Below are 23,122 nucleotides of genomic sequence, written 5' to 3'. Positions count from 1 at the left end.
ATTCTGCCTTCACCATTCCTCCAGCTACATCCCCTATATCAGTAAGTGGTACAAACATCCATCTCATCTATTCATAGTTATTCAAGTCAGAAACCTAATTATCATCCACGACTCCTCCCTCTTCTTTGCAACTCATGCTCAGTCATTCACCCAGTTTTGTTCTTCTTTAACCTGTCACTGAGAGTTGGACTGTGAAGAAAGCTGAGCACCGAAGAATTGATGCTTTTGAACTGTGGTGTTGGAGAAGACTCTTGAGAGTCCCTTGAACTGCAAGGAGATACAACCAGTCCATTCTTAAGGAAATCAGTCCTGAGTGTTCTTTGGAAGGACTGATGCTAAAGCTGAAACTCCAGTACTTTGGCCACCTCACGCGAAGAGTTGACTCACTGGAAAAGACTCTGATGCTGGGAAGGACTGGGGGCAGGAGGAGAAGGGGATGACAGAGGATGAGATGGCTGCATGGCATCACCAACTGGATGGACGTGAGTTTGAGTGAACTCCGGGAGTTGGTGATGGACAGGGAGGCCTGGCGTGCTGCGGTTCATGGGGTCGCAAAGAGTCGGACACGACTGAGTGACTGAACTGAACTGAACTGAATCTGTCACTTTTTTATTCTTTAGTATTATATATATTATATTCCATATGCTTAGTGTAAACCACCTTCACCTCTGGCCCACAATGGTTTCCTAAATAAGCTTCACTGTTTCAGGTTATGCCTAAAATCCTTTAGTAAACTTCAACCAACTTTAAAACAAAACCCAAGCTTAGCACAGTACACAAAGGCCTGAATTATAATCACCTACTGACATGTCTATGCCACACCCTCAAAGTTCCTGATTGCAGCTGAGAGGACCCAAGAATAAGATTCTCTTATTCTTGATTTATAGCAAGTTAAATAACATGATTAATTTGATATAAGAGAAATGGACTCATCTATAGATAAGTACAGATACTAGACACTCTGACCTTAATTTTGTATTTGTGTTATTACTGGTTTAAATTGCTATTAATTAAAGCTATTGCTACGTGAATGATACTAGCCAACACTTACCCAGCACTATTATTAAGTACTTTACATACATTAATTCACTCAATCATTACAACAATCCAATGAGACAGGTACCATGACTGTCTCCAAGTTATATATTTAGGAGCCAAGGCACCAAGTACTTTAATAATTTGCTGAAGGACACATAGTAAGTGGTGAGACTGGCATTCCAGGCAATGCCTCCGGAATCTATACGCTGAACCACTGTATACTATTCAGGAGAAAATGAGATTGTGCAAGGTACTAAATAAGAACTTTATTTTATTTTAAAGATGATACATATTTATCATACAAATTGTGTAGAAAATATAAAAAAGAAAGTACAAAAGATCCCAAAGACTACCATGCAGAAATAACAATCATTAAAATTATTCCAGGGCTTCCCTTGTGGCTCAGTGGTAAAGAATCTGCCCGCCAATGCAGGAGACACAGGTTTGATCCCTAGTCCAGGAAGATCCCACATGCCACAGGGCAACTAAGCCAGTGCACCACAGCTACTGAACGTGTCCCTAGAGCCCTAGAGCCACAATTTCTGAGCCCACTTGCTACAACTACTGAAGCCCATGCCCCCTTGAGACTGTGTGATGCAACAAGGGAAGCCAACACAAAGAGAAGCCTGCACACCGCAACCAGAGAGTAGCCCTGCTCACTGCGACTCAAAACAGGCCCGAGCAGCAACAAAGACCCAGCACAGCCATAAATACAATTATTTTAAAAAATTATTTCAGCTATCTCTTTATGCCTACAGCTAGATAAAAGGATGTAAGGATAGGTGAGAGAGATAGAGAAATGGATGGATGGATGGATGAATGGATACATGGATAGATAGATAAAATTTCTGTTTTAAATACTATCTATTGATTTAGAACTTGCACACCTACTCATCCACTCTTCCCTTTTTGTCAGCTGTATTATTATATTACTGTTATCAATATCTATAAAATATAGATGATTCCCCTAATGAAAATTCCACTGTTTTGATTGATCACTGGGTACTTTAGTCAGTACCCTCCAGTTTATTCAAGGGAACAATCTGGCTCTGTAAGTCCGATTTGGTCACCTTGCGGTTATTTATAAGCACATTTTACTCTCTCATCACTCATGCACACCAATTCTAAAAGATGACACTCTTCCATGACTTCTCAGCATTCCTTCTAACACTCTCAAACAAAACCTTTCAGCCTTGAGGATCACTTACATCATACTTTCGGGCTCCACTGCACAAGCACCAACTGCTTTTGTGACATTGACAAGAAGAGCTTGGTTTATCCCGACAAGAAGGTTCACGAGGGGCTGGATGCCACCACATCTCCGGATGATGACTCTGTTCTCGTGTTCTTGGCAGCATTCTCCCAACGCACCAACCACGTTCACAAGCACTTCCTCGGGCTGGTCAGTTAAAAGTCCCACCAGGGTTTCGATGGCTTTGTATTCCCGAAATCTGAGTTCATCACAAAGCAAAAGAGGGTAGGAAGGGAAGGAAAGAGGTGAACAGTGTTATTTTTGATACAAAGTTGGCTGATAGCAATCTTAGTGATAATATTAATAGCTAAAATGTACTAAATGCTAACCATATGCTCATTCAATCATTATAACAATTCTGTGATATGAATACTATTATTACCCCCTTTTTCAAAAGGCTAATCTGAAGCTTGGAGAACAGTGAAGCCTGGTGAACAGTGAAGCCTGTATCCACACGCACTGTCTGTGCTCTTAAGTACCACACTATACAGCCTCTGAGAAAACTACAACTTTTTTCAAATCTGAGCATCAACTATCCCACTGCCCTAGGGGTTTTCCCTCACATTTCAGGAATTATGTTACATGAACAAAGCAAAATAAATCATCATTGTGTTAAAGAGAACATATAAATTTCTTGTCAAAGAAAAGCATCACCCTGAGATAGGAAAAAGCTTGCCTAGAACATCCATCTTAGAGTGTGTAAACTCTAAAAATATATAAAAAGATAAATTCAAAGATTAAAATCAATCATATGATCATAAAGTTTACAAATACTTTAAAATTCAATGAAAGCATATTTGAAAATGACTACACTTGAAGATTAATTGGTTAGTTGGTCTTTGGCTGATTCATCTTGTTTATCTTTAGAAAAAGAATGAAACCAGTTCCTTGTCTAAAGATTCTATGGGAAATTCATTCTTTCACCTTGAATGGTCTCTACAGGAAATATCAGGGGTGCTTCTCATTTAAATGCCTGCCCACATGCAAAACAGCCCATGGAACAGGGAGATGACGTCAGTCCCTTCCTCCTATTAATGCACGAAAATCATTTCCGGGTGGTGGGCTGAGAAGCAGGCACTTTCATTTCTAAGAATCCCTTATTTCTACCAATTTAGTCCAGAATGTGCAGCTTTCAAAAGTATAGGAATAGCATTAGAATCAACTCTTTATTAAAATAGCATTAAAATGGAAGGATGTGTTTTGATGGCCATAGCTTAATACAAAACACTGAATGCCTTCTCTTACTTGGTCACATTCTCTTTGCTGATGGAACATTTCCATATGGCCCCTGTGACAGCGGCCAACCGCTCTTTGTTGTCAGTGTTGTTGAGGAGGGAGGCCAGGGGTTTAAGTCCTCCATGCAGCCTAACCAGGTCGCGGGTTTCCTCGTCTTCCGCACACTACACAAAAAGCCAAGTCAGACGCTGTCATGGTCAAGGTTTATCAAGCTTTCAGTGACTGCTAAAGAGGCTGTCAATCTAGTTGCCAAAAAAACTACTTTTAAAAGAGTGTCGTTTTCTGAAGGAGCCTTCAAGTAAGACATAATTCTAGTCTATACTGGCCACTATCTGACAGTGTCTCTCTTCCTTTACGTGGTTTTGGCAGTATTAGCAGTGTTTATATGCTGGGCTAACCTCCCAAGCCAGTTCTGGGGTAATCTGGGCTTCTACCAAGACAGAGACAAGGTCAGTGAGGAACCTAGAAAACCACATGCATGGCTGGAGAATTTCTGCAGTGACGTAACCCACAGCCTTGGGAAAACACAGTAGAGAAGACAGACGAGAGAAGGGAGTGCAGCCAGATCTTTAATGACCCCCAAAATGAGGAATTTCCCCAACAGAGCCCAGAGCAGCGGGTTGTATGGACAGCAACCGACATTTTATTCACAGATGTTTATCCATATGTTTGTGTTATCCTTTGAAATAACACTAAGACTGCATAGCTGTTCCCAACTCGTGATGCTTCCCAATTTATAAAGCCAAAAGATGACACATGTAGCAGAGGTTTGATATTGTTCTAAGCGTACAGTTGGCCTCTAAGGTTGTGGCTGCATGTCATGTACCATATGTGCCATGTACAGCCCACGGAAGGACTTGAAGGGCATTATGCTAAATAAAGTCAGTCAGAGAAAGATAAATACTGTATGCTGTTGCTTATATGTGGAACCTAAAAAATACAACAAACGCAAATATAACACAAAAGAAGTGGACTCACAGTTCTAGAGACCAGACTCGTGGTTACAGTGGGGGAGAGGGGCATCGCAGGGGTGAGCAAGGGGGAGGGACAAGGTACTGTGGATGAGACAAGATTAAAACTTATACACTGTACAACATGGGAATACAGCCAATACTCTGCAATAACTGTGCATGCTAGTCGCTTAGGTCATGTCCAACTCTTTGCGACCCTATAGACTGCAGCCCGCCAGGCTCCTCTGTCCGTGGGATTTCCCAGGCAAGGATACTGGAGTGGGCCACCATGCCCTCCACGAGAGGATCTTCCCAAACAAGGTATCAAACTGGCGTCTCTTACGTCTCCTGCATTTGCAGGTGGGTTCTTTATCACTAGTGTCACCTGGGAAGCTCTGTGACAACTGTATATGGAAAGTAACCCTTAAAATTATATAAAAACTAAAAATACAAAAGTTTATGATATATCCCTGCTATGTGTGAGCTGTTTCCTCTCACAACTCAGATGTTGAGGGCCTCACCCCCCTATGTCAGAATGTGATGAAGGTAGTTATGGTTATATGATATCACGGAGGTGGGCTTGAGTCCAGAGTGCCAGGTGTCTTTATAAGAAGAGAATGTCAGGCCACGGAGGAAGACACGTGAAGACAGAGGGAGGAGGGCAGGGGAATATGAAGATGTCCGTCCACAAGCCAAGGAGAGATTTCCCAGAAGGAAACAATCCTGCTGACACCTCCCCTGAGACTTCCAGCTTCCAGAACTGTGAAGAAACCTCCTTTCTTGTCATTGAGCCACCCACTGTGCAGGGCAACCCACTCCAGCATCTTTGCCTGGAGCCTCTCCATGGACAGAGGAGCCTGGTGGGCTACAGTCCATGCGGTCACAAAGAGTCGGACACGACTGTGCGACTAACACTTTCACTCATGTGCAGTTACGGCAGCTCCAGAAAACTAACACAACCCTTCACTGACATGAACCTTCCTCTGACTCCATCTTTCTGGCTCATTCTCTCACTTTGTACATTTAAAATGTGTTCTTCTAGGAAATCTACTCTGATTAGGCAGAAACTGGTGCTGCTTGTAGCCAGCCAGAGACGAGTCTGTCAAGGCTAGCTCTCCGTCCCCTTTACCATTCTAATCTGGTGTTTTGGAATACTATCGAACTTGTAACCCACAAAGTGTTAAGGAAGATTTAAAAAAGCAAATACATAAAAAGATAAAATTAATAAAAAGATAAAACAGGAATACACACACTCATTCATCTATCGTGTCTTGGTGGGAGATGTATTTCCCAAAACTATTGTGTTTGAATAGGACATACGAAAGGCAACACAGAGCCACCATGTACATATCTGGCTATTTTACACAAAGCACATCATAACAGAAGAGTAGCTCTCAGACCTACGTGTGCATCAAAATCCCTAGGGGTTCTTATAAAGAATGCAGATTCCTGAGTCCCACCCCTGGGCAATGGGACCTCAGGAAACACCACCTTCAACTCCACGCAGGAGAGCCCACTGTACCTGGTAGATGGCCATGGCGCAATGCTCCTGTAGCTGTTCATTTTCACTGTTCAGGTTCTTTACCAGATTTTCGATTATCCTTTCAGCTTTGATTGCAGCTCGGTAGTTTTCCTAGGAAAATAAACTTATAATAGTTACACAATGCATAAATATGCATAAATGTGTCTATTCACATTTGTTAATAACAACAGTGAAAAAACTTTCTTAATAAACACCATAGTCTGAGCTTAACATACTGATATAACATTAAGAGAATTTAGTCAACATTTTAAAAAGTATATCATTCAGGTACCAATGTAATTGGGCTTCTCTGGTGGCTCAGTCAGTAAAGAATCTGCCTGCAATGCAGGAGACCTAGGCTCAATCACTGGGTCAGGAAGATCCCCTAGAGTAGGAAATGGCAACTCACTCAAGTATTTTTGCCTGGAGAATTCCATCAACATAGGAGCCTTGCAGGCCACAGTCTATGGGGTCACAAAGAGTTGGACATGACTGAGCGACTAACACCATTGTAATTAATTTTCTATCTGATTAGAAAATCTCTTGCTTTTCTAAAAGAATGGTGACTTAAAAAAAAATTCCTTAGCAGTTATGATAACTTCATAAATTATTTTTCCACTAAAGGAAGTCAAGGTAAATTACAGCACAGTGAGCAGAGCTGGCCTGTGTACCTCTGAGGCACATTCCTGCAACGTCCCCACCACCGGGATAAGCATGTTTTCATGAGAAGTCTTCAGGAGCCGCGCCAGCAAAGGGATGCCTCCTGCTTTACGAATGGCCTCTTTGTTCGCATAGCTCTTGCTGCAGCTCCACAGTGCCAGCGCCCCACAGCGGGCCACCTCCACGTCTCGGGTCTCATACAGGCTGGACTGAGCAGGTTCTCCAGAATGCTTCCCACAGTCAAGCAGAGCGACCTACGAGGGCAGATCAATACAACACAGACAGGGATCTTTAAACCATTCACAATAGCCAGGACCTGGCAGCAACCTAACTGCCCACCAACAGAGGAATGGATAAATATGCTGTGGTACATCTATATGATGGAATACTACTCAGTCGTGAAAAGGAGTGAAATTGGGTCATTTGTAGAGACCTGGATGGACTGAGAGACTGTTACACAGAGTGAATTAAGTCAGAAAGAGAAAGACAAATATCATACCTATATTTACACATATATGTGGGTATATGTGTTAGAAAAATGGCATAGATGATCTTACTTGCAAAGCAGAAATAGAGACACAGATGTAGAGAACAAATGTATCGATACCAAGGGGAAGGGGTTGGTGGAATGAATTGGGAGACTGGGACTGATACACACACACACACACACACACACACTATTAATACTATGTACATAAAATAGATAATTAATGAGAACCTATTGTATAGCACAGGGAACTCTACTCAGGGCTCTATAGTGACCTAAATGTGAAGGAAATCCAAAAAAAGAGGGGATATATGTACATAGATAGCTGATTTTCTTTGCTGTACAGTAAAAACTAATACAACATTGTAAAGCATCTACACTCCAATAAAAATTAAGTTAAAAAAATAAAATACTATTTGAAAAAAGAAAAAGACAACCCATCCTGCAATCACCTCAGGGTTGCTACTAAGCTCACCTCCCTCAAAAATAAGAATCCTTTAAGAAATTAACTTTCAGCAGTCAAAGGAACAAACAGAACCTTCAAAACAATGTCCTCCAGATTTGGGAGCTTTTATATTTCCTTCCCACATGAAATTTAATCCCCCCAAGATAGCATTTTCTTAATATGGCTCTAACGTCTAATGAGGAAGATTTGCAAACCACATCCTGATTCCTGGTATCTCAGAAAGTAGGCTCCCTAAAGCCGTGAGAACTTTACAGAGAGAACTGAAAAGTTCTCTGGCCTGTACACGCTTAAAACCATGAGGCCTTTCTGGAGGACACAGCCATCACCCTGAACTTTCGAAACCAACTAGACCAAATGCACAGCTGTCAGGCCCCTCTCTCCTCTCTGCAGTTACCAATCACTGAAGCCCTCAAGGGAGAGGCAAGGTAATGCACACAGTGGGGTGTCAGGCTGCCCGTGAAGGACAGGGTGTGAAGCCAGCCACGCTGAGCTGTCTTTATCCCCCGTATGTCTCCTCCATTCCTCTCTCACCAGAGACCAAATTCCATGGATACTGCCCACTTAATCTTGACTGCCGTTTAGAAGGGAGCAGCAGACAATTCTTAATTCCACTGATTCCTAATTCCAAGATCATAGAGAGAGGACACTGCCTTTAATTAGTGCTCACTCATGGACTTCTCAGGTGGCTCAGTGGTCAGGAGTCTCAGATTTGATTCCTGGCTCAGGAAGATCCCCTAGAGAAGGAAATGGCAACTGACTCCAGTATTCTTGGGGGGATAATCCCATGAACAGAGAAGCCTCACAGGCTACAGTCCATGGGGTGGCAAAAAGTCGACTGAGCACACATACACAAGCACGTGGTCTAAACAACACATGGTCTCCACCCAAGGACAAGGGTGGAGACTATTTAGTGGCTTTCAGGTAACTTCTGGGCACAGGACAGCAGGAAGATGGGCTTGATCACAGGGAGAACTTTCTAAAAGGACCTGCCCATTGGTTACACCCTTCCTAACTGCACCAAGTCCAGTCTCCATAGCTTACTGGATAAGACTGTGTGTGATCCCCATGGTCCTCCACCTTCATCTCTCACTACTCAGCCCATCTCATCCTGGGTCTGGCCATGTTACACCACCTACTTTCCAAGCATGCAGTGTTGTTTTCTAGCTCCAGGCTTTACCAGCACAGCTCCATCTTTAAACGCTTTTCCCTGATGTGTCTGCCTAGCACATACCTGTTCACCTTTCAAGATGCACGTGACATCTCCTCTCTTCAGTCTCTCTTTTTTAAATTTATTCAAAATTTTTTCTATCTTTATTTATTTAAACGTTTAAAATTTTATTGAAGTATAGTTGATTTACAATGCTTTATTATTTTCAGTTGTACAACATTCACTATTTCTATATACTCCATTTAAAGCTATATATTTAGAATTAAAATTAAATAGATGTCATTATTTTGATTAGGGGACTGCAACTGTCCAAACTCCAGTCTACAACACACATTGCATAAGATGCCCATAAAAACATTTTATTGTTGTATCATTCTTATGAAGTAGTTTTGGTAGACAGTCATACCAGCCTATCACATGAATTCATTATTTAAGTAGAATAATGATAATCACAGTAATAATTCCCTTTCTCTCCAACATTTTATTATGAAAATTTTGAAATCTTCATGAAGGCTGAAATATTCATGTGGCAACATCCACACATCCATCCCCTAGGTCCTATAATTACCATTCTTCCACATTCTTCTGTTTCATCACATAGCCATCTGTTTATCCATCTATCCAGCCACAAGTCCATCTTACTTTTGAGGCAAATAACCCTAAGCTTTAGTGCTCTACAGATCACAAGCGACTACATGGCATCTCTTTCAGGAAATTTCAGAACATGTTTCACCATGTACATATTCACATGGAATCTGCACTCATTCAATAGCTATTTCTTAACTGTTAATGTGTGTGAGGTCCTGGGTAAGGTGCTGAGGATGACACTGAGATGAATAAGACATGTCTCTCCTCTTCAAGAAACTTAAAGTAGGAAAGCGGTGATGTCATCCAGTGTGATAAATGCTGTGGGAGTGACTCAAGACACAGTGAGGATGAAAACGCACTTCCATACTGCACGTTCTAAATGTCCCTCCTGCTGGGGCAGGGACCCTGAGCCAGCTTCTTTCTCCCAGTGACAGTTATTGAAATAATCATGTTTTCTGATTATATACGTAATATAACAAACTGGCCAATGTAGAATAGTAGGGAGGAAATTTGGTAGTCGTTTCAGAGAAAACCCCTTAGGAACAATTTTGATTATTTTAAGTGATTTTTCTATAGTTGTTAGCTAAGGTCTTTAAAAATTGGGTATCAGTTTTTAATCCTGCGATGATTTTATATAATATTAAACATACATTTGGGGCTTCCCTGGTGGCTCAGATGGTAAAGTATCTGCCTGCAATGCAGGAGACCCAGGTTCAATTCTTGGGTTGGGAATATCCCCTGGAGAAGGAAATGGCAACCCACTCCCATATTCTTGCCTGGGAAATTCCTCTGTTCAAGGAGTCTGGCAGGCTACAGTCCATGGGGTCGCAAAGAGTTGGACATGACTGAGTGATTAACATTTTCACTTTCACACATACATATATTCCTTGTTACTAAATAAACTTCTAAGATACAATACTGACAGCTGACAATGGATACTTGTTGTGGATGTGTCACTTAGGGTTTTACTAATCTCATCCTGTGAAACACGTTGTTTTCAGTTGTCACTTCTGTAAGTAACAGCAGGATGAGTGTCTGCCGCTCTGTCTCTGTGGGGACAATTATCTCTATCTCCTCATAGGATGTGGGTCTCCAGACGGTGTCCCACTGCAGAGGGCTTCATCCATTGTCACCCTCTTTTTTTCAAACTGTTTATTTAATATTGGACTATAGTTGATGAACAATGTTGTGGCAGTCTCAGACTGAGTGAAGTCAGTCACCACCCTCTCGCCGACACTGCCCCCCCATATGAATGTGTATCCCCACTTGTGTGATAGGTGAAAATGACATCTATTTTAAAAAATTCATTATTTCTTTGAAAAATTAGGTTGAACATGTTTTTTTGGCTGCTTGCCAATGTACATACACAAAAATAATTTTCAAGGGCATGTTACACAAGAAAAAGATTCCCAGAACACAGCCAGGAGTTACTGAGTGTCCAGGAGGAGCAGGGAAGGACAGGGGATGCCCAACCCCATGAGTGGCACCTACTCACCAGCTTGGTGATGCCTCCATGGCGTCTCACCACCCGCCGGGCTCTCCTAAACTTGGCAACATTCGCAATTGTCTCAGCTGCCAAGCATTTCAGACTCTTATGTGGAGAATCAAGTATATTAACCATAACTGGTAAGCCCCCAAGGTCAACAATATTACGTCTGATTTGAGGATTATGACTGATTTCCTTCAGGATTTTTAATGAACCAATCTAAACGAGAAGAAAAAGTTATAGATGAATGGATGCTTAATGCAGAACCAGTGCTATATTTTTAAAAAATTCCAAGTCTACCTAAATCCTTCCCCAATTAAGTTTTTTAAGGGAACTGTTCCTATTCCCAGGTGTTATACACATCCCCCGATTCCCCGCATTTTCCTGCAGTTAAATACACAAACATTCATCATTTAAGAAGCATAAGCTAATGGAAAGGAGCCAAAAAGACAAGGAAGAAAAACAGAGTTGACAAGGGAAGCTAATTGTAGTAGAAGTGAGTTATCAGTAAAAAATAAAGACCAAAATAAATAAATAAATAAATAAAGACCAGCAAGAAGCAACAGGAAGGGCAGATGCCCAGCACTGAGAAGAGAAGCACGTGAAGAGACCCACGAGAAGCACGTGTGTATCAAGGCTCCTCGTCCACTGTGATCAAGACACTCACTTTACATTTGACTTCATCTGTCTCAAGTAAATTTATTAAAACTTCAAGGCCTCCAACATCCCTGATCGCCAACTGGCAGGTCTCTTGTGCTAAGTTAAAATCCTTCATTGAACACAATGCAATCACGGTAGCCGTCTGATTTCCTCCCTGCAAAGACCCAAGACCACAGAAAGGTTAAATAAGATCACGCTCCCATAGAAATTTACTAAACGTTGATGAATCCATGAACTGGGAAGTACGTGTCCCCATACATAGCATGTTTAGTTTTTTAAAATTCTCTGAGTAGGTTATAGTCTGTTAAATGGATTATGCTGAGCTAAAGCACAAGAAAGCTGTTCAGGGTGTCATAAAACATTATTCCAATTAAGAGTTGCCATGTTAAGGTGGTCTGTCTGCTTTAAACAGCTACAACATCAGGTGGAATTATGATATTAAATAGAGTCAGGGGCAAGCCTTGAAAGAGATTCTGAGGAAGGTGAGGTTTATGTGGGGTTACAGGCAGTCCCTGAACTGTGTGTGCTGCAGTGCAAACTGTGTCTGAAGATTATTCTTACAGATGTTTACAGAATAGTCTAGAACACAGAAAACGTGAAGAAAGCAAACTGCCTGGTAGGCAGCACAGTGATCCATGTGGGATGGAGAATAAGCAGGGTGAGGCTGTGAGGCTGGGAAAGAGGAAGCAATTCCTAAAACCTGGGAACTGATGGGTGGACTGAAGGAGAGAAAAAGATCGTTTCACTGTCATGAATGAAATGCTGGCCCAATAACATGCAAATCAACGTCTGTTTAGCTAATCACCACATGTAAAGAGCAGTGGGGAACAGCTTCTTCAAAAAATCCAAGAGATATAAAAAATTTTTAATGATGATCAGTGAATCAGGCCTGCTAGGAAATTAAGTAACAACCACTGATCATTAATGCTTTGAAAACTTTTTAAGAACATAGCATATATTATTACTTCTACATACATATATTACTGCAACTGCTATTGAGAGTGTCTGCTAAATAAGAGTTCCTGGAATAGTTAATAAGACAGAAAAGCAATACTTCTAATGGAGCCAAGAAAAAGCTATTTTATGCAAAAGGTGTTCATAAAACACAGCCTTGGGATTCTATGTCAAAACGCAGTAGCAATGGCCTAAATACATCTTTTTCTTTTTCTGAGGGAAGACATCTTCAAATTATATTTACTATCATTTGCTAATCATGGTTTTATATTGCTATGTTATACATATATATTATATGTGTAGGTAGACTTAGCACAAAAAAATGGAAATTATACTCAAGCTTCCCACCTTCATATCATGCAAATACACACATGCCAATCCTCTTATAAATTCAACACAATATGTTTATAACTAAAGTGGGATCTGTAGAGGGTGAGCATCAAGAAGTGAAGAAGGAAATGTTTAGGCTTCAGAGACTCTACTTGCTCCCTTCCAGAATATTCCCTCCACGTCTCTAAAAGTGCTCTGAACGACATTTCTGCTTTTCTTTCTAATTTTCCCTCTGGGTAATCTAGGCTGTCCTTTATATTCAAGATTAAGTTTAGAATGACAAGAGCCTTAATTTTATTACTTACATTTAAAACAATAAGTTTTGTTCTTAGAGCTTTTAGCATCTTTTTCTAAATAACAAGAGAAATGTAAATGCTACCAATTTCCCCACAGTTGGTTTTAAAACATAAAGCACTGTGTCTTCTATCATTACTGTCAGTATCATGAACCCCCTGTTTGGGACACAGGACCCCTCACACCAGTTCCTCCAATGCCTCTCTTAGAAAAAGGTACATATTTTGTAAACCATAAGAGAGAATCTAAATACTAATCATAATTAACTAAGGAAAATAACATAGAAAAAAGAAAAGCAAAGAAGAGAAACAACTCATTAAACAAGGCTCTTTTTCTGAATTTAAATGGTGAAAAGAAAGCAGAAAGTTCCTCCCAGGCACCTGCAGGAACAGAGCTGGGTTCTTAAAGGTTGGACAATGGAAGCTGAGAGCCTCAGATCAAGAGGATTCTTCAGGCAGTGGCTTCAGACTCAGCGCAAGCAGGAGTCTGATCAGGAAGCAAGTAGTTGTCCAACAACGTGTCCAGCCCCAGTCAGGCCAGGAAAGCCCTTCCCACCAGGTCCAACTCCCCAAAGAAGAATTTCTGTCCTGCTATCCCCAGTTATATATGATGGGGAATCTTCCTGACTCCCTATTCCTGTGTCTAGTTTCTTTGGTAGCAGTTTTCTGCTTAGACATTCAGCACCAGCTTGGCTTCCTCTTTCAAGTTCTTCTCATTTTTCTCTTGTAGAGTATTTCCACCTTTTGAGTTTTACTTCATTATTTACACTATAACGGATGACATAAACTTTTAAAAGTCATGTAATTGCAGCTGATGCCCAAAACATAAGATCTTGTATTTTGCTGAACTATCTTTAGGCCAATTTTGAAACCAAATGATGGAAAATATACATTTATCATTAAGAAGTTAGATCTTTATAGAAAAAAAAATTTTTTTTCTGTAAATCATCAGCTTTTTCTGAAAATCTGGAAACATATTCATAGGCTTGAGGGATTTTTTTAGAACAGTTTTTTATGAGGGAAAGTTAGTTTTTCCACATTTCAGGATTTACTTCTACTCTTGTCACTGACCACATTCCCCAAAGGATTATAAATCTTTCAGAATGAATACCAGCGGATGGGAGCCAAAATATTCAATGTACAGAGCCACAAACGTTAGCCAATTGCTATTCTTTAAATACCAACTATGTCGAAGGATTTTCAAATGTCCATTCTACTTTGACCAGATGCCATAAACATCTTACTGAAGAGAAGTAGTACAAATATGCAAATATGCTCCTTTTAAATTAAATCTCCCCGAGAATGTAATTAGTTGCCAATACTTATTTTCACATTTTATCACAGATTTACGTTTGTGAGGCTTTTTAAGAGCTGGAGGAAAACATAGTAAAGTATTATTTTACTAGCTTCTGAAGGGTTTTGAAGAATGCTTCCAATAAGCTTTTCCATGTCTTGAATTAATGCGATTCCTTTGCTAGTTGTCCTCCTTCCCCTCCTGCTTCTTAAACACCTCCAACGTCTGCCGGCCTTCAGATATTTTACAGTTCATGCACCTTTCCCTGACCAGCAGGCCCTCACGCGTGGTTGCAATTACGCTTCAAACACGATGAGACTGGATGAACGTTGCTTCTCGCTTTTCTCAAAATTTCTTCTTAAAAAATGAATAGAGGATTTTTTAAAAATAATAATAATGTTTTCCTGGACTTAAATAAAATTTTTGAAATAAGTATATTACCCCATCTAGTATAGAGTAATATCCTCCCTTACTGTTGATAAAGAAGCAATACACATTGCCTAAGTTGAGATGAAGAATGTATTCAGGAGTAAAACAGAGAGAGAGCTGCCTGAAATCACTTTTGTATTCTTTCATTCAGCAAATTTGCTTACTATTTACTTAGCTAGTTGCCAAGTCTGATGCCAGGCCCTGGAGACATCCTGGGAAACAAAAACAGACTTGGGCTCTGCTTTTTTTTTTTTTTTTTTTTTGGGCTCTGCTTTTATGGAGCTCACAGTTTAGTAGAGAAGAACGATTTTAATTTTCTAAAGTCCATTCCAGTAAACGGAAACTTTAAGTCTGAGTGGTGCCATAAGGGAGGGGGCACAGGGCCAGGGAAACCCACACCAGGGAGGCTTTAACTGGGCCAGGGGGCATCAGGGAAGGTTCCCCTGAGGAAAGAATGCCTGGGCTGATGTCTGGACAGAAAGCAGGCTCAGGTGATTCATCAGGCGCTGTAACGGCTTCGAGTAACCCAGTTCAGGAAAGGATGCCAGAGTTGGCAGATGGCACTGTGATGGCAGACATGCTCACAGGGTCATCCCTCCTGGCGTCCTGTGAGACCCAGGGAGACAGCACGGTGGGCAGGGGTGGCAAGGGGAGCAGAGGTCACTCTGTTCCCGTCTCCACCGTCCACAATCAGAAGGTGGCGGGTAAGACCTGTGACGCAACCATCACAGCCATCCAACTGGCTTCCAAGGTGCTCAGCAGTTTTTCCTCCAAACATGCCACTCACTGAGCGAGAGCCATGACCCCTGCCAACGACTGTTTATTAATGATGACAGGGGGGCAGGGCACCCAGTGCGAGGCTTGGCTCAGAGACACTTTTCGTCTCTCAGGAGCAGAAATGGTCGAGAGTCAGAGCCCCGAGTGAGTGGCACAGAACTACATAAGTTGAGGTAGTAAAACATATCGCTTTGCCTTCTGTTTATTTGAAGACTGATTTTATGCTGAGATTCGGTACTCATAAACCTGGGCCGCAAGAGATGAGACTCAAAAGGAAATTGCAAGGAAAAAGAGAAAATATTGTTCCAGAAGAAAAAAGAAATTAGGCTCAGATTGTTGGATTACAGGCTTGCTAAGAATTTTGTTTTTTTGGTTAGGAATGGTTAAGGAACAATGCAAGGATTCCCTACGCATTCTTTTTAAATCACCATGGAACATTTACAGAAATTGATGATTTACTGGAATGTTACTGCAATGAGGAAAAGTCTGTAGGAAATGTAACAGTCTTTCTAGAAAGATTCACAAGAATGAACTGAATAATTATGATAATTAATAAAAGTAGCTCAGTAAAGTGACTGGATACAAAGGAAATATTCAAAAGTGAGTAGCTGAGAATAACAAATCAAAGTATGTAATTTGAAAAAAGTTCCTATGCCAGTATTGGCAAAATAATAGTAGTAAAAATAGCTATGAGTGAATCTCACAAGAAATGTGCTGCAAATCTTTGCAGGAAAAGCTATGAAGTTTTACTGAAGTATATTAAAGATTAAATAAGTGAATGGTCATACCATATTTCCTAATAGGATAATTCAACAGTATTAAAACTGTAATTTATCCAAAAATAATTTACAAATTAATGTAAGCCAACCAAAACCCTAGCAGCATTTTTTAGCTTTTAAAAAAAAAAAACTTGGTTCTGGAATCGTCAAGATGATCTGGAATGGAAAATATACAAAAAGTAGTTTAAAATATTTTAAGAAAACTCTCTGGCCAAATATTTAAATATACCAAAGCTATAATAATTAAAACAGCACAGGAATATCCAAATAAATCAATGTAGGAAGATCTGGACACAAACTCTTAAAGTGAAATGACAATATTTGATAAAAGAAGCAATTCAGATCACTGAAGGAAAGAGCGGATGAACCTGTCATCTGACTTTGATATATGACAAATTGAGAGAAATTTGCACATAACAAAGGATTAATTTGCATCAAGAATCAAAAGACATCCACACAGGAAAACAAGCAAGGTACACAATACTACTTGACATATGAAAACTCTATCAATCTCACTAACAATCAGGAACATGCAAATTCACATAAGATACATTTTTTACCCTATAAAACAAAAAAAGACTGCAGGTTAAAATTTATAACAGTAAATCTTAATCCTAGTTGAGTAATTTTAATACCCTGGGGAGATTTTAAAGACTATCAATGCCCAGACCCCATTCCAAACCAATTAAATCCAAACTTCCATGAATGGTACCTGGGCATCCGGTCTTTGTTTTGTTAAGAGCTGGGCTGATTTCATTGTGTGTCTGAGGTTGTAAACCTTTGATGTTATTACTGATAGAGTGTAAATGGATGTTTACTTTCTGAAGGGAGTTATCAAAAATTTTTTATGTGGTTGATTACTTTTCATTATATTTCCCTCTAAAATAAAATTAAAAAATGCAGTATTTCTCCAGCTTCACTGTGCACATATTCTTTTTTTAAAAACACGTCTTTACTGAGGTATAATTGATATGCAAAAATACTATATATATTTGATGCACACAATTTAATGAGGATGGACACATTCATATACCTGTGAAACCAGCACCACAATCAAGACAATTAATATACTCATCAACTCCCAAAGTTTCTCTATGCCTCCCCATTTTTTGTATGCTAATAGAGCATGGCAACCCGCTCCAGTATTCTTGCCTGGAGAATCCCATGGACAGAGGAGCCTGGCAGGTTAAAGCCCACGGGGTCACAGAGTTAGACACGACTGAAGCGACTCACACACGGCACAACACAATGTGAGATCTCCCCCTTACATTTTTTAAGTGTAAACAGCATTGTTAACTACAGGTTCAATGTTACAGAACTCGTTCACCTTTCATAACTGAACTTTTACACCCCTTGAACAACAACTCCCCATGAGAACTATCAACATTTGAAATGTGCGTACTCTTTCACGCAAGCAATTCTATTTCAAACAATTAATCCTATGGAAATACATACAACGTCCAAAGCATACGTAAAAATATTTGCGGCTGCATCGTCAGAACAAAAATTGATTTGGGGAGAAAATCTAAAAGGTTACCAACAAAGGAATTGTTAAATTACTGATATATGTATAATGAAATACTATGGAGCAATTAAAAGGAGTAAGGTATATATGAAAGATCACCAAGACAGAGTATGAAATATTAAGACTAAAGGTACAATGTAGAATCATAGTCTGACTGCATTTTACATATGAAAGTTACATATGTGTATGTATATACACAAACATCTGGAGGGCGTTCACTTTTATTCTTTGGCATGGCTTGAATAGGTACAATGAGCATATGTCAATGTGTTATTTTATAATACTCTAAATACAGAGGAGATAAAGGATGGACCAGAAGAGGAACACAAGCCTCTGCCAGGCTCTGTGTGTCATGGAAGTATCAGCAGGGCATTGCCAGCCAGACCAAGAGCTGGATTAGAATCCACAGCCACTGCCAGCAGGAAGCTCAAAGGCTAGTGGATGAAAAAGGGACAGAGGATTTCTAGATATATGTGAAGTGAAACATCATTTATACCAAATCTGGTACCTCTTACTCCTCAACCCCTACACTTAGAAATTCTTCAGCATTCAAACTTCTATAACATGTGTTTTTAACCCAAAAAAGTGAAGCAATCCACTGGATTACATAATCAGGAACTAGACAAAAACTTCTTTTTCTATTTAGCCTCTCAAATAACTTTGGGTTGGAGGCATGCTTTGAGGAATAAAAAATATTGTTGTTGCAAACACATCAGTCAGCAAATTCCCTGAACAGATCTGTTACATTTTCAGATCATTACACAAAACTGCCTTAGATATCAATAATCTTTCTAATCAAAAATCATATGAATTGCTAGATGGCAGTGTGTATGCTCTAATTATGCTCTACCCGGATTAGTTAGTGGTACATGTTCTTGAGAGAATGAATAGAGTTAAACTTTAAGAGACCTCCCTAGAGACTTTTCATATGGTCATTTTTCAGTAGTTAAGTGGATGTGATTGCATAATGTGAGCTAGGAGCCATATATATGGTTATGATTCAGTGGTGTATTTACCATACTCATATAGTTATCTTTGCTTTTTCTCCACTCTTATTTATGATTGCCCAGAGGCAAAGCAAGTTTAAAGCTCAAAAACTGAAAACAAGTTACTGTTGTATCTGTAGAGCTCAGAGGGCAAGTCCCCTTCACCACTTCCACTGTCTCTTCTGCTATAAAAATAAAAGATGACTAATCCTTCTTAGTGGGCATTATACAAGTCACACATCTCAATCTGAATAAGTAAAATTATTACACTACACCATTTAGGGGTTTCTCTGGTGGCTCAGACAGTAAAGAATTTGCCTGCAATGCAAGAGACCAAGGTTCGATTCCGAGTTGGGAAGGTCCCCTGGGGAAGGGAATGGCTACCCACTCCAGTATTCTTGCCTGGAGAACCCCATGGACAGAGAAGTCTGGCAGGCTGCAGTTCATACAGTTGCAAAGAGTTGTATACAACTGAGCGACTAACACTTCCACTTCACAGTATTTAAGAAAATGTAAATGCAGACTCTGCTGAGTAGGAATTTCATTAGAAAACGGAATTGAAATATCTTCTGATGACTATCAGGTAACTTTTTTTAAAGTCCTCCCACTCTTTTCATCTTGGAGACTATTTTCAAAATCAACTCATAACAATGTCAAAACATATGCATTAACTTAAAGCATGTTTCTCAGGAAAATGGTACTAATTTTCCTTCTCAACTACTGGAGTTTATCTGGATGCATAAGCAGTGACCACTGTTTCCCATTTTTGGAAGATTCTTTTTAATAATAATAACACTGCTCTTTCACATTCTTTCCATCTCTTTAAGTAAAAAGCTAGTGCACCCTGATCCTGCCTCCCAAAAATGAACACTGAATTCCTTTGTGCAGAAGTAGTCCATGCGTACCTAGTCACTTACTCAGAGTGAAAAAAAAAACAGAGAGAAAATAGGCGTGTTCAACAGTGAGGCCTTTGGGTCCCCTGGGCTCTGAGCTTCTGGACAGAGGGACAGAGCAACCAGGCAACGAGCAATAACCATAGACCCTGGACGCCTTCCCGGCCCACAGCCACCTTCTGTGTGGCCTGGAGTGAAGTATTTCTCAACTTTTCCACCAATGAAACAGGGATCACACTACCTGCCACTCCATCCCCAAAACCAAGTAATGGGAAAGGAATTTAATTAACTGTAATTGACACAAAGTACATCAAAATTCCTCTGATGAAAAACCATATAACTCCCAGCTTCCACTTAGGAGAACTCTCTAACCAATGAAGGCCGTGTGTGTGTGTGTGTGTGTGTGTCTATGTGTGTGTCTTAATCAATTCGTGGAAGATCATGCAGGAACTGAGCCCCACAAATGCAGTCTTTAACAAAGGTTTTCAAGTCTGAAAATGTCTTTGCCAAGAATACTCCTCCAGAGAGGAAATCGAAACATTCCAGGGAAGGAGCCTGGAAAGGCTCTTCAGAAGCCTCCTGGGATTTCTGATGTGACATCCTTTATTAATAGATGTTGCCCTGAAGTAGAGTCCTTGTCACTGCTGAGCTGGGGAACCACCATGTATCTTCACATCTCATGGCCTGAGGATACAGAGCTTGTGGATACATAACAGAAGAGGAACCAGCAAGATCCTTGGCTCACATGAAAGGTGAAACCCACACAAGTTTAACCACATAGAATAAATAAAGTAGTCACTAGCTCTCACCACACATCATGGATGGCAGGAGAGGATTAATATGTGATGCCTTGCCATGATCATAAGCTGTCACTCAGCAGTCCACATCAGCCACTCTCTGCTGAGTGACCTGTGATCAGATGCCATGGTCACCCTTCTAGAACTTGGGAACAAAGTTTGCCCCAGCATCATACTCTAGGCTGCTACCACATTTCTGAATTTAACAAGCCCTTCTTTCCCCAGCCTTCATATATCTAGCTCTTCACAGTGTTAACATGTAGGAGTTATCAATTGAAGAGAAAATGACTTTAAAATAAACATTTTTTTTTCTCTTCAGTTTCAAAAACTTTAATTTTTTGTCTTCCTTTAATTAATCTTTTTAATCCACTAACTGGTTGCATAAAATAACCAAATAAAATGTTACCACTTTTTAAAGATTTTTTTTTTAATGTGGACCATTTTTAAAGTCCTTATTGAATTTGTTACAATATTGTTTGTGTTTTGGTTTTTTGGCCACAAGGCAATGCAGGATCCTAACTCCCTGACAAGGAATCAAACCCACACCTCCTGCATTGTAAGGCGAAGTCTTAACCACTGGACTGCTAGGGAAGTCCCAAATGTTACTTTCTTTAAGATTAAAAAAAAAAAAAAAGGACCAAAAAAGCAATCTGCTTATAAGGTGGCAAACTAATATTTAAAGGCTATCATTTAACATAAATATTTTGATTCATAAACAGTGTTGGTTGTATGTACTAATTCAAGCACTGTAGCTTCTGATTAGCTTGTTAAGAGGTCACGTTCAATCATGAATAAAAAGACACAAACAGGCTCATCTGCTCCACATTTTCCTAAGCCTTTCATTCCTCTACCAAAAAGGTAACCCCATTTCTAACCAATAATTGGAGCGTCAACCCTTTATTTCCAACTACCGTATGGATCTTTCTATTTGGATATTTCACTCTTTCCAAACTTAATCTGCACCACCCCAGACCCTCCTGAGAAACTGGCCTGGCTTCTCTCTTGGCCCTTTCCTGACTGCTCCCAAGAACACTACTCCATTCCACGGCCCCAACACCCTCCATCAGGGCCACAGGTCACTGGCTTCCGGTCTTTCCACTGGGATTCATTTTGCAAACCACCTGCTGCTGAACTCAGCTTTTTAAAGCAATGCTTTTGTCTGCCTGTTTCCCCAGGGTGGACCTGGATCAAAATCTCAGGTGCAGAAACAGTCATCCTGCAGGGAGGAGTTATGCCTGGGGAAGTGGCCCTGGGGAACACACCCTGGATTCCTCCATTAGGGCAGCAAGTACTCAAGAATAAGTCCAGAGGAACAAAGCACTTCCCAGAAGGGCCCCAAATCTGCTTGCTAATGTCATCCCAGATGAGCCTGGGGCTGCGGGGGCAGAGGTCTTATCCTCAAATGACATCCCTCCAAAATGCCCATAGAGTAGATAAAGCAGGATTCTAAAGCCAGCCTCTGAGATCCCTTCCAGCTATCTAAAAGTTCACCAACCATTTTCTAGTCTCCTCTATGTTCTCTTGAATTTCCCCATCCTATAGTTTTAAATTCCATATCCAAACCACCTTCAACCCACAAAGAAATGGATTCCAACAGGCTTTCAATTCTGGATCCAGAAATTCATTCTTCAGTTTTAAGGATACTTACACCAAGGCAGTTGGAGAAGGCAATGGCAGCCCTACTCCAGTACTCTTGCCTGGAAAATTCCATGGACAGAGGAGCCTGGTAGGCTGCAGTCCATGGGGTCGCTAAGTCGGGCACGACTGAGCGACTTCACTTTCACTTTTCACTTTCATGCACTGGAGCAGGAAATGGCAACCCACTCCAGTGTTCTTGCCTGGAGAATCCCAGGGACAGAGGAGCCTGGTGGGCTGCCGTCTATGGGGTCGCACAGAGTTGGACACGACTGAAGTGACTTAGCAGCACACCAAGGCAGTAACACTGTGTGGATCACAATAAACTGTGGAAAATTCTGAAAGAGATGGGAATACCAGACCACCTGACCTGCCTCTTGAGAAACCTATATGCAGGTCAGGAAGCAACAGTTAGAACTGGACATGGAACAACAGACTGGTTCCAAATAGGAAAAGGAATACGTCAAGGTTGTATATTGTCACCCTGCTTATTTAATTTATATACAGAGTACATCATGAGAAAAGCTGGACTGGAAGAAGCACAAGCTGGAATCAAGATTACCAGGAGAAATATCAATAACTCAGATATGCAGATGACACCACCCTTATGGCAGAAAGTGAAGAGGAACTAAAAAGCCTCTTGATGAAAGTCAAAGAGGAGAGTGAAAAAGTTGGCTTAAAACTCAACATTCAGAAAACTAAGATCATGGCACCTGGTCCCATCACTTCATGGGAAATAGATGGGGAAGCAGTGGAAGCAGTGGCAGACTTTATTTTGGGGGGCTCCAAAATCACTGCAGACGGTAACTGCAGCCATGAAATTAAAAGACGCTTACTCCTTGGAAGGAAAGTTATGACCAACCTAGATAGCATATTCAAAAGCAGAGACATTACTTTGCCAACAAAGGTCCGTCTAG

The 23,122-nt window shown here is 40.5% G+C and overlaps 1 protein-coding gene across 5 annotated transcripts in view; it reads right to left on the bottom strand.

The window, feature by feature from the left end:
- Positions 1–23,122, bottom strand: part of ARMC4 (armadillo repeat containing 4) — a 173,597-nt gene that overhangs the window by 95,370 nt on the left and 55,105 nt on the right. For 4 of the 5 annotated variants that reach the window (XM_010860039.1, XM_010860037.1, XM_010860038.1 and 1 more), the window contains exons 11-16: positions 11,521–11,667; positions 10,863–11,072; positions 6,670–6,912; positions 5,999–6,109; positions 3,536–3,690; positions 2,247–2,489 (exon numbers count right to left, since the gene is read on the bottom strand). In XM_010860039.1, the coding sequence (XP_010858341.1) occupies positions 2,247–2,489; positions 3,536–3,690; positions 5,999–6,109; positions 6,670–6,912; positions 10,863–11,072; positions 11,521–11,667 (1,109 nt within the window). The remainder of the gene's footprint in view (positions 1–2,246; positions 2,490–3,535; positions 3,691–5,998; positions 6,110–6,669; positions 6,913–10,862; positions 11,073–11,520; positions 11,668–23,122) is intronic. The other variant, XM_010860040.1, reaches the window with a different exon arrangement.

Source organism: Bison bison, unplaced genomic scaffold (assembly GCF_000754665.1).
Source record: "Bison bison bison isolate TAMUID 2011002044 unplaced genomic scaffold, Bison_UMD1.0 scf7180017864461, whole genome shotgun sequence".
NCBI classification, from domain to species: Eukaryota; Metazoa; Chordata; class Mammalia; order Artiodactyla; family Bovidae; genus Bison; species Bison bison.
This window is presented reverse-complemented; position numbering and strand designations above follow the sequence as displayed.